Source organism: Ctenopharyngodon idella, chromosome 10 (genome assembly GCF_019924925.1).
Source record: "Ctenopharyngodon idella isolate HZGC_01 chromosome 10, HZGC01, whole genome shotgun sequence".
Lineage (NCBI taxonomy): Eukaryota > Metazoa > Chordata > Actinopteri > Cypriniformes > Xenocyprididae > Ctenopharyngodon > Ctenopharyngodon idella.
The window spans coordinates 47,547,438-47,567,567 of NC_067229.1; the positions used below are offsets into that span (position 1 = coordinate 47,547,438).

The 20,130-nt window shown below is 35.9% G+C and overlaps 1 protein-coding gene across 4 annotated transcripts in view; it reads right to left on the reverse strand.

The window, feature by feature from the left end:
* Positions 1 to 3,158: 3,158 nt before the first annotated feature.
* Positions 3,159 to 20,130, reverse strand: part of pi4kaa (phosphatidylinositol 4-kinase, catalytic, alpha a) — a 38,401-nt gene continuing 21,429 nt past the window's right edge. For all 4 annotated transcript variants that reach the window (XM_051907680.1, XM_051907679.1, XM_051907682.1 and 1 more), the window contains exons 37-55: positions 18,959 to 19,117; positions 15,868 to 15,947; positions 15,572 to 15,771; positions 15,178 to 15,268; positions 14,922 to 15,089; positions 14,514 to 14,567; positions 14,279 to 14,399; positions 12,724 to 12,853; positions 11,318 to 11,388; positions 11,130 to 11,202; positions 10,929 to 10,999; positions 10,713 to 10,822; positions 9,756 to 9,860; positions 9,541 to 9,666; positions 8,720 to 8,840; positions 7,358 to 7,517; positions 6,365 to 6,454; positions 6,191 to 6,274; positions 3,159 to 6,039 (exon numbers count right to left, since the gene is read on the reverse strand). In XM_051907680.1, the coding sequence (XP_051763640.1) occupies positions 5,988 to 6,039; positions 6,191 to 6,274; positions 6,365 to 6,454; positions 7,358 to 7,517; positions 8,720 to 8,840; positions 9,541 to 9,666; positions 9,756 to 9,860; positions 10,713 to 10,822; positions 10,929 to 10,999; positions 11,130 to 11,202; positions 11,318 to 11,388; positions 12,724 to 12,853; positions 14,279 to 14,399; positions 14,514 to 14,567; positions 14,922 to 15,089; positions 15,178 to 15,268; positions 15,572 to 15,771; positions 15,868 to 15,947; positions 18,959 to 19,117 (2,066 nt within the window). In that variant the 3' untranslated portion in view covers positions 3,159 to 5,987. The remainder of the gene's footprint in view (positions 6,040 to 6,190; positions 6,275 to 6,364; positions 6,455 to 7,357; positions 7,518 to 8,719; positions 8,841 to 9,540; positions 9,667 to 9,755; positions 9,861 to 10,712; positions 10,823 to 10,928; positions 11,000 to 11,129; positions 11,203 to 11,317; positions 11,389 to 12,723; positions 12,854 to 14,278; positions 14,400 to 14,513; positions 14,568 to 14,921; positions 15,090 to 15,177; positions 15,269 to 15,571; positions 15,772 to 15,867; positions 15,948 to 18,958; positions 19,118 to 20,130) is intronic.

Below are 20,130 nucleotides of genomic sequence, written 5' to 3' on the forward strand. Positions count from 1 at the left end.
GTACTCAAGAATCCTCTGTGGTCTCTGCGCCAAACCTGCTTTGAAACACATTCAGTGGCATTCTTTATGCAACAGACCCCCACCCCACCCACAGCGCCTCCAGCCGTATCACGGGCAGAAGGGAGGGGTTCAATTGCGCTTTCTGAAAATTGCCCTGTCGAGAATAAATGGGCATGTTTCAGGAGACGGGAGAAATCAGTGGCAACACCTTTTTATTGCAGCCCACTCCCACCTCCCCCACCTCCCCCACCCTGAAGTGCTGAGGGAACCGTTGCCATGGCAACCCAGTATTTCTACTAATGTATGGATGTGGAAGTGGAATTCCTGGAGACAGTGAGGCTTCTTGTGCTTCAGTTCTCTTACAAAGCAGCTTGAGCTCTCAGATCTCTCCCTCTGAACTTACAGAGAACTACTGTAGTATGAACTGCTTTGGCCTCTTTAAAGCCCAAGAATTGAAATCAAGGAATATAAATATTTTATATGAATATGATCAAAAATACAGTACCATTGTATTACTGATTTTATATATATATATACACATATACATACATACATACACACACACACACACACACAATTTTAGTTTGGATATTTTATAAATAAACCTGTTTGACATCTTTAAAGTCAAAGAATTGACTGAAAATTTTAATATAAAAATATGAATATATACACATGATATATATATATGTACTGTATAGACATGTATACATACATACACACACACACACCTATATAATACAGTATCTCACAGAAGTGAGTACACCCCTCACATTTTTGTAAATATTTTATTATATCTTTTCATGTGACACTGAACACTGAAGAAATGACACTTTGCTACAATGTAAAGTAGTGAGTGTACAGCTTGTATAACAGTGTAAATTTGCTGTCCCCTCAAAATAACTCAACACACAGCCATTAATGTCTAAACCGCTGGCCACAAAAGTGAGTACACCCCTAAGTGAAAATGTCCAAATTGGGCCCAAAGTGTCAATATTTTGTGTGGCCACTATTATTTTCCAGCACTGCCTTAACTCTCTTGGGCATGGAGTTCACCAGAGCTTCACAGGTTGCCACTGGAGTCCTCTTCCACTCCTCCATGACAACATCACAGAGCTGGTGGATGTTAGAGACCTTGAGCTCCTCCACCTTCCGTTTGAGGATGCCCCACAGATGCTCAATAGGGTTTAGGTCTGGAGACATTCTTTAGCAAGGCAGTGGTCGTCTTGGAGGTGTGTTTGGGGTCGTTATCATGTTGGAATACTGCCCTGCGGCCCAGTCTCCGAAGGGAGGAGATCATGCTCTGTTGGCATTCATGGTTCCCTCAATGAACTGTAGCTCCCCAGTGCCGGCAGCACTCATGCAGCCCCAGACCATGACACTCCCACCACCATGCTTGACTGTAGGCAAGACACACTTGTCTTTGTACTCCTCACCTGGTTGCCGCCACACACGCTGGACACCATCTGAACCAAATAAGTTTATCTTGGTCTCATCAGACCACAGGACATGGTTCCAGTAATCCATGTCCTTAGTCTGCTTGTCTTCAGCAAACTGTTTGTGGGCTTTCTTGCGCATCATCTTTAGAAGAGGCATGCATGCAGAGACGACAGCCATGCAGGCCAATTTGATGCAGTGTGCGGCGTATGGTCTGAGCACTGACAGGCTGACCCCCCACCCCTTCAACCTCTGCAGCAATGCTGGCAGCACTCATACGTCTATTTCCCAACCTCTGGATATGACGCTGAGCACGTGCACTCAACTTCTTTGGTCGACCATGGCGAGGCCTGTTCTGAGTGGAACCTGTCCTGTTAAACCACTGTATGGTCTTGGCCACCGTGCTGCAGCGCAGTTTCAGGGTCTTGGCAATCTTCTTAAAACCTACGCCATCTTTATGTAGAGCAACAATTCTTTTTTTCAGATCCTCAGAGAGTTCTTTGCCATGAGGTGCCATGTTGAACTTCCAGTGACCAGTATGAGAGAGTGAGAGCGATAACACCAAATTTAACACACCTGCTCCCCATTCACACCTGAGACCTTGTAACACTAACGAGTCACATGACACCGGGGAGAGAAAATGACTAATTGGGCCCAATTTGGACATTTTCACTTAGGGGTGTATTTACTTTTATGGCCAGTGGTTTAGACATTAATGGCTATGTTGAATAGTTATTTTGAGGGGACAGCAAATTTACACTGTTATACAAGCTGTACACTCACTACTTTACATTGTAGCAAAGTGTCATTTCTTCAGTGTTGTCACATGAAAAGATATAATAAAATATTTACAAAAATGTGACATACATATATACACACACACACACACACACACACATGTACATACAAACATTATATATATATATATATATATATATATACACTCACACACACATATATATGTGATGTACTGTGTATATATATATGTATGTATATATATATATATATATATATATATATAGTAAATGTAATGTTGTTTGGTGTCAGCGTAATGTGGACTGCCTAACATTTTTAAACATGGAACTGCACAACCGTCTTTGGTTTATTGCTGTTGTCAGTACATTATAAAAACAGTATGACAAAAACACAAATATTCTTAATTGAATAAACATAGAAGGGAATCAATACAGAATTCAATAGATGTGCAATTGGCCATTATAAAACTGATTTTGACTCTAAATTCTGATTTGATGAGCCTCATTTGAAGCCGTTACTTGGCAGAAGTTTGTCCCAATTAGGAATAATAATAAAACTGAACATTGGTGTCTTTTATCATGTTGCTAATCTGCTTTGCATAACGCATAAGAACATTCCTTACTTATAAAACTGTAACAGACAAACTCTTGTGGCCTATTGTGTTATTTTACAGTGTTCAAACGTGGCTCATCCAATTAGTTTTTATAAGGAGTTTGTAAGTGTTACATGTGGAAGCTCCATAAATGTGATGGTCACCGTTAGCAGGATTAGCTCAGCAGTTCTGCTACATCAAGCAATTGAATATTAATGGTGTGAGGAGTCATAGCATCTAAACCGTCCTCGAGGTATAACACACAGAAGGGATGGATCAGGTTCGAGTGCCTACGATGAATAATGGAACACAATCATCGTACATTACTGACGAGAGTTTCAAATCGGTGGCGTCTTCAAAGACTACAAGGAGAACATTTTTGTCCAAGTATTTTAATAGATGATTTCAGGTCCATTTCTGTTCACAAATACATTTGATTGAATATACTGACAGCAATGAAATGTTAAAAGTGCAAATGTGGACAAACGGCGTATATAATCGGCAACGGCTTTTCATGAGGTTAAGAAACGTTCCCATCATGTGACGCTTCTCTCAAACGTGTTTTCACTGACAAACATGAACATTTCATGATTGAACACAGAACACAATTCAACAAGTGACTTGATTGTCAATGATGCTAATGGTGATGCAAATCAATTAAAACAATAATTAAACGGATAAAACGTCAACATACATAGAAATAATGTCTTTTCTGCCATATTCTTATTGTCACAAATATCAGACGCACATATATACATACAGATGAACTTGAGCATAGCTTCTATAATCTATTGTTGCTATAATAAGCTAAAATAAGCTCTTATTCTTTAAGTAACATTAAAGGAAAATTATTCATAGGACTAAAGCTTTTGTCTCTAATGTGTAGAGATTATTTTATATCTATTCACTTACAGTGAGTAAAAAAGCAGTGAAACTACGACAGCTAATGAGGAATAGCGACTATACAGCAAATCTCTCATCGTAACCCCACCGACGTAATGAACATAACACTTGCAGCTCCCTATTTTAACCACTATGAAATTACATCTTCAATGTTTTTAGGAAAAATACATGCCAAATGACATACATAATGATCACCAGATATTCTATAAAGTCAGTAAACTACATTTTCTTTTTGGATTGAAGATCCCTGTTAGGAGTAAACACACAAACAACATCTGAGTGAATCTCATGAAAACACATCAAGATTTCACCCTAAAATCTCATTTATTTTTCACATGAAGAAAATAAAGCCTATTTTTGAGGAGCATTAGGATATTTTGCATAAGTTTTTATTATTTGTATTTAATTGCATTATTCTTATCATTACTGTAATGCATTCAGACAGTGTACTAGTTTTTTTTTTTTTTTGTAATTCTCATTCTCTCAATCCTATGGAAGCTTGTTTCCACCATGAAATAAAAAATAAAAAAAAGGTAATTGCGAGTTTATATCTCACAATTCGTGATATAAAGTCAGAACTGCGAGATATAAAGTCAGAATTGCAAGATATAGTCAGAATTGTGAGTTATGAAGTCAGAATTGCATGATATAAAGTCAGAATTGTGAGTTATGAAGTCAGAATTGCATGATATAAAGTCAGAATTGTGTTATAAAGTCAGAATTGTGTGTTATAAAGTCAGAATTGCGAGAAAAAGTCAGAATTGCAACTTTATATTGCAATTCTGACTTTATAACACACAATTGCATGTTATAAAGTCAGAATTGCGAGATAGAAACTAAATTCTGAGAGAAAAGTCAGAATTTGAGTTATGAAGTCAGAATTGCGTGATAAAAACTTGCAATTGCGAGAGAAAAAAAATCTGAATTGCGACTATATTGCAATTCTGACTTCATATCTCGCAATTTTGACTTTATATCACGCAATTGCATGTTATGAAGTCAGAATTGCGAGATATAAACAATTCTGCATTAAAAAGTCAGAATTGTGAGGTATAAAGTCAGAAATTGTGTGATAAAAACTCGCAATTATGAGGAAAAAGTCAAAATTGTGTGATATAAAGTCAGAATTACGAGATAAAAAAATAAAAAAGGTAATTGCAACTTTTTATTCAGTGGTGGAAACAAGCTTCCATACAATCCTGATTCTCAGTAAAATAAAGTTTTTTTGTATTCTAGTAAAAAAAACAAAAAAAAAAACATTTTTCTTTATTTAAATCAACAAATTAAAAGGCAGTAGAACAAATACCTTCATGACATATAAATATTAATAAGCGACATTTTGCATTATATTAATAAGAAATTGTGGTTAAAAATGTATATGCACAATGTCACAATGACCTTAATAGTCCCAAAAATAGACAATTTTCTTGCAAAACTAATTTCTATAATTTTCAGACCACTTCCTGACAGGTTTCGTGAGATTCACCCATTCATCACTGCAAAAAAAAAAAAAAAAAAGGATTTTCTTCCTCAGTACTTTTGTCTTGTTTTCCAGTACAAATATGTAAACATTAAATCAAGACATGAAAAAATGTATCAATGTATCTATCCAATGGAGTCAGCAAAAAAAAAAAAAAAAAAATTAAGTTTATTTTTCTAACCCCAAATTAAGACTTAATTTTGATACATTTTTTTTTTCATAAAGCAAGACTTCTATCATAAGTTATTTTGCATCTCAAGTAAATGTATCTTGATTGAAGAATCTTAAGATATTCGTACTGGAAAACAAGAAAAAAATACTGAGGAATAATTTTTTTTTCAGTGCAGTGCCGAACACGACGTATAGACAAAACACAACGCACAAACATCAATGTATTGCATAACACGGGTCATTTGCTGACGGCACACAATCTACAGTGCAATCTGTGCCATAGTCTTAGAAAATGGCTTCCTGGGTGATGCAACTGAACCCAGTAAAGATTCAAGTAGAGTTAAAGGATGTATTTCTACGCATGGAATGTCAGAACTCGCGCACAAACCGTCATGGCAGATGCCTTAAAGGGAGATAAGAGGACATACATGCAGCTTTAGGAGTACAGCGGTTCACTAGAGAGGCCCTGAGGCAGCCGGACAGGAAGTGACACACCTGGACGCTGCGATCTGGGCCAATCAGAGTGGGTGAATCATTCAAATCTATAAAGTGCTCGTCATAAAGGATTTTAATAGACTGATAGTGACTACTGATCTCAATCTGAGGCCGGTGAAGAGAAGTCGGATCGAAGGCGGATGTGCGAGTCCGGTCTCAGTATGGGATCTGGTTCTGGTAGTATTGCAGCATGTCGTAGGTTTTGCTCCTGTATCGAAGAAACAAAGAATTTAACCATAAACGTTTATGGTAACACTTTACAATAAGGTTTCATATGTTAACATTAACTAAAAATGAAAGATTCGATAACAATAAAGCTCTTTCTTTGAATATCATGTGACAAAAGTGATGTGTGTTACCTGCTACTGAGGAAGCAGCGCTCGATGACTTTAATCATGAAGGCCGCAGCTTCCTTCTCGCTCATATTGGGGTTGAACCTTTGCCTGCCGAACACAATGAATAACGATCAGTGTTTCAGAGGAATAAATGACAGATTTGAGAGTTAAATTATGATTTCATATTCAGTAACATACTTCAGGAGTTTGATAGTCTGTCCTCTGAAGCACGGCAGCCCTGTGTCCAACATCAACGTCACCAATGACACGACAGCATCCATATACGGCCTGAGATGAACCATTAAAACACATACGGTCAAGTCATATGGTTTATTTCTATAGCACTTTATACAATATAGATTGTTTCAAAGCAGCTTTACAGTGATAACCAGTAAAATGATAGTGTTAATTATGTAAAATAACGCAGCTCTAAAAAGACAATAGTGTCATTATTCAGCTTAATTCTGATTCAATGTTGATTAATTTTAGTTTATTAACAGTGTCAGTGTTGCAAAACCAGCTAATAATAGAAAACAAACCCTATTCAATTTTAATGGGGACCTATTATGCCCATTTTCAAAGTCTTGATTTTGTTTTTGGGCTCTACTAGAACAGGTTTTCATGCTTGAATGTTCATTATTTTCCTCATATTCTCCATTGTTGCAGCTCCTCTCTTCCCAGTCTGTCAGTAACGCTCTGTTTAGTTCCTGTCTCTATGAAGCCCCTCCTTCTGAAAAGCACAATGTGCTCTGATTGGTCGGCTGGAGCAGTGTGTTGTGATTGGTCAAGCGCTTCGAGCATGTTTGCGAAATGTCCCGCCCCTTACCATGACCACCAGTTTCAACACACTACTGACTAACTCAACCAGGCCCCGCCTCTTTATTCTGCGTATGAATTATTTAAATGAGGAATGTTTGTTCCTGGAAGACAACTCAAGACTACAATGGAGGCATTTCAGGGAGTTCAGAAACAGTGACACTGATATAGAGAATAACTCCTGCTGGAGGAACCTTTTTCATGCTCAAACAGCAACATTACACACTAACATGAAAAAAGCATAATAGGACCCCTTTAAAATATTCAGGTGGTTTGCAGCCAAAATCCTTCCCAGACACACTCAAGTGTCAACACGTCTGACCTAATCTATCATCTTCTGAGGATGCTGAAATATTGAACAGCGGCCCGTCTTACCTTACGGCCAGGTATCCACGCACACACATCTCCATGAACCATTTAAAGGGTGTGGCCTCCATCTTGCCGCCCATGATCATCACCATCTCATCGGTCAGCTTGATGTCGGGCTCCCAGCCCAGATTCCCACCCGGAGAACTCTCAAACATGAAGCCAAAGTCTATAAGACATAAATAAATATATAAAACACAAACTATCAGTCATTTCATCTTGTTTTTTTGCCAAGTGTCATCTTTGAAAAGAGCTCAAACTTCAGTCTGTGCTCCAAAGCATTCAAGATTTATGACAGTTTAAGTTGGAAATTTCATTTTCAGGTCTATACTCAAAAAGTGAATAAATGGATTATAACTACAGAGTAAATATAATTTAGTACCATAAAATCCCCTAAAAATGCAAAATATTAAAAAACATTATCTAACTAAAAAAAATTGTACATTCATTTCATTGAAATAAAAAAATAAAAATAAGAAACGGTCATTTTTGATCGACACACAAAGAGCACCAACAGGTTAAATTAAATAAAAAATTTAATAATTTTATTTAATGTTTAAATGGAATAATTAATGAGGTTATATGATGAAAATATTTGGTGTTTGATGTACTATAGATATAATAGAGAAAAAAAATAATATGTAGTAGTTACCAGGGTTATTATCAACCTATTAAAACCTTTTTGTTAATAAAATAAAATAAACATTAAAATAAAATAAATATTAAATAAAAAATAACTTAAATAGAAATGTTGCCTTGGCAACTAACTGAAATAAATTTAAGTTGAAGCACTAAAATTGCAAACTGGAAATAAATAAAAGCTAAAACTGAACAAAAACAAAAACAAAAACAAAAAACAACAACTTAAAATGAAAGAAATTAAAGAAATTAAAACTTTTGTTCAGCAAGAATGCATTAAATTGATCATTAGTGACAGTAAAGGCATTTATAATGTTACAAAAGATTTCAAATAAATACTGTTCTTTTGAACTTTCTATTCATTAAAGAATCCTGAAAAAAAAAAATGTACAGAACTGTTTTCAACATTGATAATAATCATAAATGTTTCTTGAGCAGCAAATCATCATATTAGAATGATTTCTGAAGGATCATGTGACACTGAAGACAGAAGCAATGATGCTGAAAATTCAGCTTTGATCACAGGAATAAATTACAGTTTAACATATAATACAATAGAAAACAGCTCTTTTAAATTGTAAAAATATTTACTGTTTTTACTGTATTTTTGATCAAATAAATGCAGCCTTGTCAAATAGTCTAAATGACGGCACAAGAAACCATGACTAACATTATAAGTGGAATTTGGGGAGAAAATAAAATGCTTTTTTGAGTTAAGCTAGCTAGACTGACCGATGTGGATAAGATGGCCTTTGCTGTCCAGCATGATGTTGCCGTTGTGTCTGTCTTTGATTTGTAACAGGAAGAGGAGCAGACTGTACGCGGCCATACTGCGGATGAAGTTATATCGAGCCTTTAAAAGAGAGAAGCGACAAAAGATGCATTAAAAATAAACGATCAGCAATTCAATAAACACATTAGTTTGTGCAAAACAGGAAGTATGTTTATCATTTTCTATCATTTATGTTTATCATTTTGCATTAGCTCTGTGATGCGCCACGCATTATGTAAACACGTTGGAAAGGTCATGCGTGACGTAGGTGGAAGTACCGCAGTAGGGCGAAAAACTCCATCTCATTTTCTCCTCCAACGTGATTACGTAATGCGTGGTGCATCGCAGAGCTAATGCAAGATGAGCATTTGTGATTAAAAATTATATAATTTTTTTTTTTTTTTTAGAAAATGGCAGATCGTTTCTCTAGATAAGACTCTTATTCCTCGTCTGGGATCATGTAGAGCTCTCTGAAGCTGCACTGAAACTGACATTTGGACCTTCAACCCGTTGAACCCCAGTGAAGTCCACTATATGGAGAAAAATCCTGGAATGTTTTCCTCAAAAACCTTCATTTCATTTTGACTGAAGAAATTAAGACATGAACATCTTGGATGACATGGGGGTGAGTAAATTATCAGGAAACTTTAATTTTGAAGTGAACTAATCCTTTAAAACAGATTCATAGCTGTGCCCTTGTATATATAAATATCTGGAGGGATGTTAAACATACAAAATGAAATGTTAATCTATGATATTTACTGAAGCAAATGTTTGTCACCTTCTGGAAGGCCAGTGTGGACTCGTCCCCGTACTGGTTTCTGAAGTAGTCGTACATGCCAAAGTCAGTCTGCCGGCCGAGCTGGTCACGGGACTTACAGTCGGGAATACATTCGATCACGCCACACTGAAAAGAATCAAACAAGAAGTCTAGGTTAGCAGAACTTCAGCAGGTTATCAACATGAAGTCTCACAGGAAGCTCAAAGGTCACTCACTCCAGGAGCGGTGGCCACAACTCTGTATGGGAACACAAACAGGTCCAAACCCACGAGCTGAAAGATGTTCTTGAAGAGACCGATGATCTGAAGAGCGAGCATGTCCTGATACGAGAGAAACAAATGAATCAATCAATTTATTGGAAAATAATTATATGGTTGAATTTCATTTCCATACAGGTCACATTTCACCCCAAAATGCATTTTAACTAAATAACAAATGTTATACTTTTGACAGTGTGACAGTCTTCAGTGTCACATGATCCTTCAGATATCATTCTAATATGCTGATTTGCTGCTCAAGAAACGTTTATGATTATTATTATCAATGTTGAACATAGATTTTTTGGAAAAAAAAAATATTGAACAGTATTTTTGTGGAAATCATGATGCATTTTTTTCCAAGGATTCTTTGATGAATAGAAACTTCAAAAGAACAATATTTATTTGAAATATAAATCTTTTGTAACACTATAAATGTCTTTAGTGTCACGTTTATTAATTTTCATGCATCCTTTCTGAATAAAAATATAAAATGCATAGAATTTAAAAAAAAAAAATCTTACTGACCCCAAACTTTCGAATGATAGTGTATATATATAAAATATTTATTTTTATTTAATATTTTATAAATTATATATTTACTTTTTTTTTAAATTTTTTTTTACATTTTTATATATTTTTCCATTATTACAGTAATTAGAGTTAGATTTTTATTAGAATTATTAGAATTAGAATTTTTTTTTGCAATACAGTAAGGAGATTTTTTAGGGGAAAATGTGTTTATTATGAAAATGTAAAACATCTGAATGGTCCTTAAATTAGGCAACTACAATTTCGTTTTTTCTATTATTATTTTGAAGTAAAATATGACACAGACTTGAGAGGTTTCACGAGATTCCCCCATTTACATTTAAATGTGTCCAAAAAAGAACTGATATTTCCCATGATACTGACCTGTCTGCAATCATCACCCACTTTAAAGATGGCCGCCTGCCAGCAGACCTTTTGAGCCATCTCTGAACTCTCATCACCTTCATCTGGAGAGTCTGATGGGCAGCGCAGACCTGCAGACAGACAATGGGTCGCTCAGGAGGATAATACAAAAACTGCATAAATATATTTACGATCACTGCAAGTTAATTGGCATATAAAAGGTCGTGTGCGACTCACCCTCTTTTTCAAGCTCGCTAACTCCACACCTTTTAACTTTGAATTTTGCCAGATAAGGGGCTTTGGCAGCACTGTAAAAACAAGGTAATGCTAATGACCTCATAAATCACACGTGCAATGTAAACGCATGTTGTCGATACTGCAGATAGCATGTGAGCAAAAGAACAAGAGTTCACGGTGAGCTGTGATGATTTGCGATACCTCTGCATAGGTGTTCCTGACTTGTAGTCGATATCGAGGACGATAGCTTCTGGATTGCTTGGCAAATAGCATCCTGATTACAGTGTTAGAAAAGTCATGAACAGATCATTTAAAAAAATGACACAAATACCCAAGTAAGAGCAATTACTCTTATCACAAGTAACTATTCAGATATATCTTAAAATGACCTGGCTGAACTTTGATTTCTGACAGCGCCTTCAGACACGCTCTCTTCCTCTCATCTCCTTTTGGAACAGGCCTGGAAAACAAGAACAACATGCTTTGATCTCTATTCTATTTACATACAGTGCTTTATTATTATTATTATTATTATTATTATTATAGGTATATATTGCATAAAGAAAGTAAAGCCTATTTTAAATTAAGGCCCACACAAAGGATTATAACAATAAAGATATAGTTGTAAAAATTGTTCTAAACATAAAAGAGTTCACACCACAACTATAACAATAACGACACAGAGGATCGATATCGTTGAAATTACTTTCAGAATTATTTTTTTCTGGCTGATGAACAATAAAAACATTGACAGCCAATCAGAATCTGTCCTGCTTCAAAGAGCTCGAGCATTTAAAGCGGCAGATGACAAAACTGCAGCGCACTTATAATAAATATTATACACTTATAAAAAAAAATTTTTTTCACCATACAAAAATAAGAATCAGACTTTTCCGTGATCAACTTTTGGTGAGGGAAAGGTTTAATTAAACAATGCAAAATATCTTAATAGCTTAATTAGGGGTTCAATCACGTAGCGCTGAAAGTGGAATGATATCCAATTTTAGCATATCGGCCATTTTGGGCATCGGCCATTTTTAAAAAAATTTTTTTTTTTTTTTTTTAAAGCATTAACGAAAACTCAGTATGGGTCATCAGCACAATGCCCTGAAGAAGTTTCGAGACAGCGCCACCTAGTGGTGAAATCAAATATTCATATGCTCATAACTTTTGATGTGGTTGACTTATTTTCATTAGAGTCATCTCCTTAGATTCCTGAGTCCAGCGATACCTAACGTGCTATGTTTCGATCGAGACGAAACCATAGAAAATTCGGAAACATATGTTGTTGGCTACACCTTAAAGCCCAAATGCCAAAATTTTGATAGTAAGTGGCAAAATAATGCAATCAAAGTCATGCATGGGTTATTTTTTAATGTATACTCATACATATACATATCTATAACTCCTAAACGAAATGAAATATTTTCACCAAATTTGACATGGGCACACTCTGAGGACACATAAAAAAAAGTGGTGGGATTGCACCTGTTGGTGGCGCTATAACTGAACAAAATATTAAATTGCCACTAACTACAATAAAGTATATGAAATAAAATGCTATTTTACTGATGATTACTGATGATTTGCTTGCTGCTTTGAGCTTGGCCCCTTAATGGCTGCTTGTAGCTATATTTTTAATTGTTTTTATTTTTTATTTTAGATTTTAGGAGTTGAAAGGAATATAACCATTCTAATCGCTCCCTTATGAGGTTCCATTTCAGTTAAGATTCCGTCTAGGAAGGTAACTGCCTTTGTAGGCAGTAGTATGACAGTTCATATGTGGTGGACGTACTTGATAATGGCGGAGACGTTGGTGATCTTGTTGAAGAAGTCAAACTCGCGCTGGTAGAAGTCTTTAGCGGGGCCCGACAGAGAGTGTGTGATCTCTTCCACCATCTGCTCCAGAAGCTCACCAATGTCCGCTGTACCACAACACAAACCCAGCATTCAATAAATACACATTAACCTGTATCTCTTAGCATGTGTTCACACTTGTAGTTCAGTTCTCTTGGTTCTTTTGGCTCTTTTTCATTTAGCCCTGGTTCACTTAGCATTCACACTATCATTTTTAACACCAAACCTAAAGATCCACAGCAATGCTGTGTGCTGGGCTAAATGCCCTCGCTGTATGTGTGTACATATGACGATATTTTTACCAGCTGAGAACTCATGAAGAGCTTAAATAATACGTAAAGGAGTGCCATGAATTCCTGTGCTGCACACAAAGAAAGATTTGCTGCGAAGTGACACGCCTTCTGACGCCTGTACTGAACTGTAATGGACAGCGTAGCTCCTAGGACAAGAAGAACCAAGCATGCTTGAGCATTCTGTCCTTTTTAGGTTCACATCTTGTGACATCATGTCCTGTTTTTGGTTCATTTAAATGACTTTGGTCCATGTTGCGTTCATATTTCAGTCGAACCACACCAGAGTTCGTTTGGACAGGTGGGTAACATCTAAAACCTAACATCTTATGTCATTCTAAACCTAATGGGCTGCTATTAATGTTTAACATTGATATGTATTTTGTCTTCCTGGTTATATATATACTGCTGTATGAGCTGCCATGTGAACGTGAAAAATGACTGACAGGCAGAGAGCCACTTCCCAGTTTCTGATTGGCTAATGCATGCATGGGCCACGGTCAGATGCTTTTCCTGTTCAGCGTGATTTCTAAAGACTGGGCGGGTAAGAGAATGTTCATGTTCCCATGGCACATTTTAATCCCAAACTCTTGTTTACTAACGTAAAAGTTTGGGGTCAGTAATTTTTTTTTGTTTTTGAAACAAGTCTGCTCACAAAGGCTGCTTTTATTTGATAAAAAACAGTAAACAGTAATATTGTGAAATATTATTACAATTTAAAATTAACTGTGTTCTACACAGATATATTGTAAAATGTAATTTATTCCTGATCAAAGTTGAATTTTCAGCATCATTACTCCAGTCCTCAGTGTCACATGATCCTTCAGAAATCATTCTAATATGATGATTTGCTGTTCAAGAAACATTTATGATTATTATTGATGTTGAAAACAGTTGTGCTTTTGTGGAAACCGTGATACTTTTTTTTTCAGGATTCTTTGATGAATAGAAAGTTCAAAAGAACAGCATTTATTTGAAATAAAAAAATTTTGTAACATTATAAACGTCTTTACTGTTACTTTTGATCAATTGAATGCATTCTTGCTGAATAAAATTATAATTTCTAATAAAATTTTAAAAAAAAAATCAAATCGTACTGACCCCAAGTTTTTGAATGGTAGTGTATGTAAATTTGGATTAATCTGGCTAATAATGGCAACTAACTGGACGCATTCAGACTGAACTCTGCAGCCGGTTACGTACGGTCTTTCTGATGGCCTTCCTCGTCCACATAGATGTTGGTCTTCATGTTCCATATGAACTGATGAGCGAGGAGCTGGGACTTCTGCGCGGCCCACAGGATGTACTCACGCACGTAGCCCATCTGTCAAAAATGCCAGGAAAGATGTTAATAACAGCCCAGGGGTGAATGAAATGACTGCTTTGCTAACAAAAGGCAGAGGTAGCTCGGGAAAGGTCACAGTTCACTCTTCCTCACCTTGTCAAACCGCAGCGCTTGAACGATTTGAGGAATGTAAAACAAAATGGCGTCCTGTAAGAAAAACGCAAGATCAGAAAAACATTTCAAAATTTCATTCTGTTTCTGCACACAAAGAATAAAGCGACATGAGGACCACATTTATGACACTTTTGTGCTGTTTAAAGCATGAACAACCTCCTCAATCTCCTTTTGTGTTCCACAGAAGAAAGACAGTCATACGGGTTTGGAAAGACAAGAGTGTCTCATTTTTTCAATGATCAAAAGTCACACACATTAAATTGTCACTCATAGCTGGCGTAAATAAAAAACGTGCAGCTTTGTCATTACAGCGGAAGACCAGAAATGACAGTGGGAGGTCAGGGAGGCTGAGAACCGCTGTTCTAGCGCCGCCCTGCTGGTACCTACGGGAGGGAAGGAGCGAAGGACTTTGACTCCATACTGAGCGGTGAGTGGATGAGGAGGGTACATGCTGGAGAAGTACGAGAGGCCAGTGGGAGGATCCGCAGGAGCCCAGCACAAGATGTGGCTCAGCTCTGGAGAATCAGCATCAATGGTGTGCCATGTCACCAGGAACTGTGGGAAAAACACATGCAACATTGAGATTGATTTTTAGCATGTAGTGGCAGTTCATGTTCTGTTGTGGCAGAATGGCGGCTCTAACCTTCACTGCCTCCGGCACATCACTAACAGCACCAGGATCCAGTCGAACCAGACGGGTCACTTCAGCTACAATGGCATCTGCGTTTTTGAACCTACAAAGAAAAAAAAAGAGGTCATATGTTGACATCAAAACATGAGCTCTGTAACAAAACCTTCTTCTAGGCAGAATCCTGGACTGGAAAAAAAACCCCTAATTTTGCTAAACAAATGATGCAATACAAAAATGCATTAGTAAACACAAATAATATAGTCCATTTTTAATAAGGCTGAGCTATTTTAAAAATTAGATACCTTAAAAGTCAAAATGAGACATGCTTCATGTCAAGATGCCTTAAAATGCAGTCTACAGCTCACTACAGTTTGGAACAGAGCTAATATTCTTGTTGTTGGCGTACCTAGCTGGAAGCTGCATAGCCAGGTACGGAGCGATACTCCAGGCCAAATTGACATTGTCCTTCCACTGTTTCTCACTCAGGTTGATGTATTTGGATCTCCAGTTGGAGATGCTGGTTTCTACTGACTGCTCGGTGGCGATGGCCAGCTCCTGTGTTGATAGCGGGTTGTACCAAGTGGTCAGTCGCTCGATCTCACTGGCCTGTAAAGACAGAGCAAAGACGCTCAAGACACAGGAGTTCATTTGTTTATCAGGAACTGAGGATGAAATCAGGCTGGGGAAAAATGCGCCCCTTACCAGTAAGGCCAACAGTAACGTCCTGCGTTTCATGTAGTACTTGTGCAGCTGGGTGCCTCTGTTGCTCTTTTTAGACATACCTATAGTGAAAGGAAACAACAGAAGACATAGTAGCAGAGCTGCATGAGGACTTAATATTAGTCTATCTGAACCGTGGCCATATAACTGTGAGCCACTTATAGAGGTGCTTCTGTAATACTTTAACTACTCTAGCTGCTTAGCATTCAGAGCTGGTGTTACTAATGTTATTTTAGTACCATTGAGATCCTATTGTAGTTTTTATTAATTCTTTGTAGTTTTTATTTTTATATTTTCCATTTTCAGTTTAAATTTATTTAAAGTTTTAGTCATTTTGTTGTGTTTTTTGTTGTTATATATATGTATGGGATTTATTCATTTTAATTTCAGTTTTAGTTTTTCTGTACATCAAGCTAAATTAAATAAAAATGAGAAACTAGCTAAAATAAAATACGTTTTTTATATTTTATTTTGTTTCAGGTAACGTTTATTTTATATCAAGTAACAAAATTAGTATTTTTTAATGGTTATTGTTTCAGTTAACTATAATAACCCTGGCTGTGACTGCAAAATATGTATGACATCCTGTAAAATAAATGGAACAACCAAAATGTTAAATCATAATAATTTTAATTATTTTTTTTTTTTTTTTGTTACATCAAGCTATTTGATTGGGTAGAAAGAGCCAAGATTCTACCCAATAAAATGATATAAAATATATATTTAACCAATATGTATGTGTATTATTGTAAATTATTTTAAAAAATGAAACTTTCATATATTCTAGATTCCCTACATGTAAAGTAAAACATTTCAAAAGTTTTTTTTTGTAAATTTGTTGATTAGAGCGTACAGCTAATGAAAGTCCAAAATCCAGTATCTCAAAATATTAGAATATTTACATTTGAGTTTCATTAAATGACCATCCCTACAGTATAAAATCCGGGTATCTTTTGTTTTTTGAAACCACACTAATGGGGAAGACTGCTGACTTGGCAATGGTCCAGGAGACAATCATTGACACCCTCCACAAAGAGAGTAAGTCACAGAAGGTCATTACTGAATGGGGTGGCTACAGCAACAGGGATGACCGCAAGCTTGACAATACTGTCAAGTAAAGCCGATTCAAACACTTGGGAGAGCTTCACAATGAGTAGAATGAAGCCGGAGTCAGCACATCAAGAGTCACCACACTCAGACATCTTCAGGAAAAGGACTACCAAGCCACTTCTGAACCAGAGACAATGTCAGAAGCATCTTACCTGGGCTAAGGAGAAAAAGAACTGGACAGTGAACAGTGGTCGAAAGTCCTCTTTTCAGATAAAAGTCAATTTTGCATTTCATGTTGAAATCATGGTCCCAGAGTCTGAAGGAAGACTGGAGAGGCACAGAATCCAAACTGCTTGAAGTCTAGTGTGAAGTTTCTGAAGTCAATAATGATTTGGGGGGGGCGTGACGTCTGCTGGTGTTGGTCCATTGTGTTTTATCAAGTGCAAAGTCAATGCAGCCATCTTCCAGGAGATTTTGAAGCACTTTATGCTTCCATCTGCTGACAAGCTTTATGGAGATGCTGATTTCCTTTTCCAGCAGGACTTTAGCACCTGCCCACAGTGCAAAAACCACTTCCAAGTGGTTTGCTGACCATGATATTACTGTGCTTTATTGGCCAGCCAATATGCCTGACCTGAATCTATGGGATATTTTCAAGAGAAAGATGAGAAACAGTCGATCCAACAATATACAGATGATCTGAAGGCTCAATAGTGCCTCAGCAGTGCCACAGGCTGATCACTTCCATGCCACACTTCACTGATGCAGTAATTTGGGCTAGGAGCAAGTCATTTGCTGTAATATGTCCTGCCGATCAAGTATTGAGTGCACAAAAGAACATACTTTAAAGAACTTTAACTTTTCTGTTTTGCAAATCCATTTTTTGATTGATTTTAGGAAATATTCTAATATTTTGAAATACTGGATTTTGGACTTTCATGAGCTGTACGCTCTAATCATCAAAATTTAAAAAAAAAACTTTTGAAATGTTTTACTTTACATGTAGGGAATCTAGAATACATGAAAGTTTCATTTTTAAAAATAATTTATAATAAAAAAATGAACTTTTTGATGATATTCTAATTATATGACCAGCACCTGTATATATATATATTATATATATATATATATTAGTGCTGTCAATCGATTAAAAAAATTAACTAATTAATCACATTTGTCTTTAATTAATCGTGATTAATCGCATCTAACATTACCATTTTAATTAGAATTGTATTTTTTTTTATTGTATATTGTTCTGATTTTTACCTGCTCTGCCAAAATTTATAGATTAATCCTTATTAAAGCTACAGAAGTTATTCAGTCAAGAGCAGTGAGTGATTTTCTCTGTCTTTTGTTCTTTGATTAACATTAATGACAGACAGCAGCAGGTTTATTAGGCTGCTGTCATTTTAAGACCTGACGCACATGATGCAGATCTGAAACACATTCGATTTTCTCATAACTCTTATGGTCATTTGAGACTTTTTAACTCTTTTAAGACTGTGCTTATGAGGATACTCGCCAATAACAGGCATTTTGATATAATTTTGTGTGTTTTTGTCCGTTCAAGAGAACTCAATGTGGTACTGGAGCGCTGTCTGAAGCGCGTTTTGGGTGTTTGTTCATATAATGTAACACTAGCCAAAGGATGCCAGGAAAAAAATGGATGCTGTGTCAATTGCGTTAAATATTTTTAATGTGTTAAAATGAAAAACAAAAAATTTTCGCAAAAGTAACGTGTTAATTTTGACAGCCCTAATATATATATATTACATTGTTATATATTAAATAACCAGCATTTTTTGTCCAAAAAAACAAAAAACAAAACAGTAATTAGTGACACTAGTTCATTTCCATTAGCTCAGAAAGCATTTATTGCTCAGCTAAGTGTAGTGCTGCTGACTCTTAACAATCAGGGAGATCATAGCATTAACAGGAGCACACTGGCTAAACAGATTAAACTATTAAAACGAATCAGGATCAGCGAACAGGCCTGAAGACCTGTTGCACATTTGAGCGATACCTGATTTCTTCGAGGTGGTGGACATCCCGCTGGACAGGGGGTAGGTGTTAATCCAGCCCTGAGCGCTCTGCTGCCGGGAACCCACAGTCATGTCCATGTTGTTCCTGGGGTCAGTGGCGTTCATCACCGACAAACTGTTCAGGGACGGATCCTGGTTGTCTGTGAAAGGAAATTTAGTCAAGCAAAGGATTTTGCAGAATTTTATTCCCCTTTCTGGTACTGAACGCCTAAACTATTTGAGTGAATCTCATGAAGAGCTTGTACGGGTCATATTTCTCCCTAAAATCAAAATAAAAAAGCAATTATATTTAGCCTAAAGAAAATGAAGTCAATTTATTTATCATTCATATTTTTAATGCATTGTGACATTATTTTTATGACATTTAAGCTTCAATGCATCTAAATGTTTTACTTTTGAGTTTATTTGTAATACCAATTATTCTTTCAGTGATGAATCTCATTAGATTTTCATTTACATATTGCAATGACATTGTCATTGTCATTTCAGATTTTATTTGGCCATTGATATGACTCATTAAACTGTAAACGATTTCACACATATTTTAAAAAGTACTATTTCTAGCACCATTTCTTTGTGTAAAAAATGTTTTGATGGGGAAAAAAATAATGAGGGCACAAAATAAAATAAAATAAAATAAAATAAAATAAAAAAAAGTAATTTTAATCGCATACTTTTCTAATTTTCTAATTAATCACGGTTAATCACACCTAACATTACAATTTTAATTATAATTATATTTTTTATTGTATATTGTTGTGATGTTTTGATGGGGAAAAAAATAAGCACACTAAATAAAATAAAATAAAATTAAATAATAATATAAAGGGTTTTTTTTCTATTTTAGAGTGACAGTTTTGTTTTGGGAAAATGTGTAAAAAAAACATTTTTTTAAAAAAAAATAGATTTTATATTTATTTCTTCTGATTTAGAGGTGAAATATGACCTGGACATGTTCTTGACGGGTTCTGTGAAATTCACCCATTAAGTGATATGTAAATTAATTTAATTTTTTTTACCCCATTTCCAACTTTCTTTTCCTTTTACTATTTTGTCTATCATCATTCCAGCACTTTTTTCTCCTTTCCCACTCCCATTTTCTTTAATGAATTATTAACACACAGCATTCGAGAAAGTGGAGCCTGCAAATTAT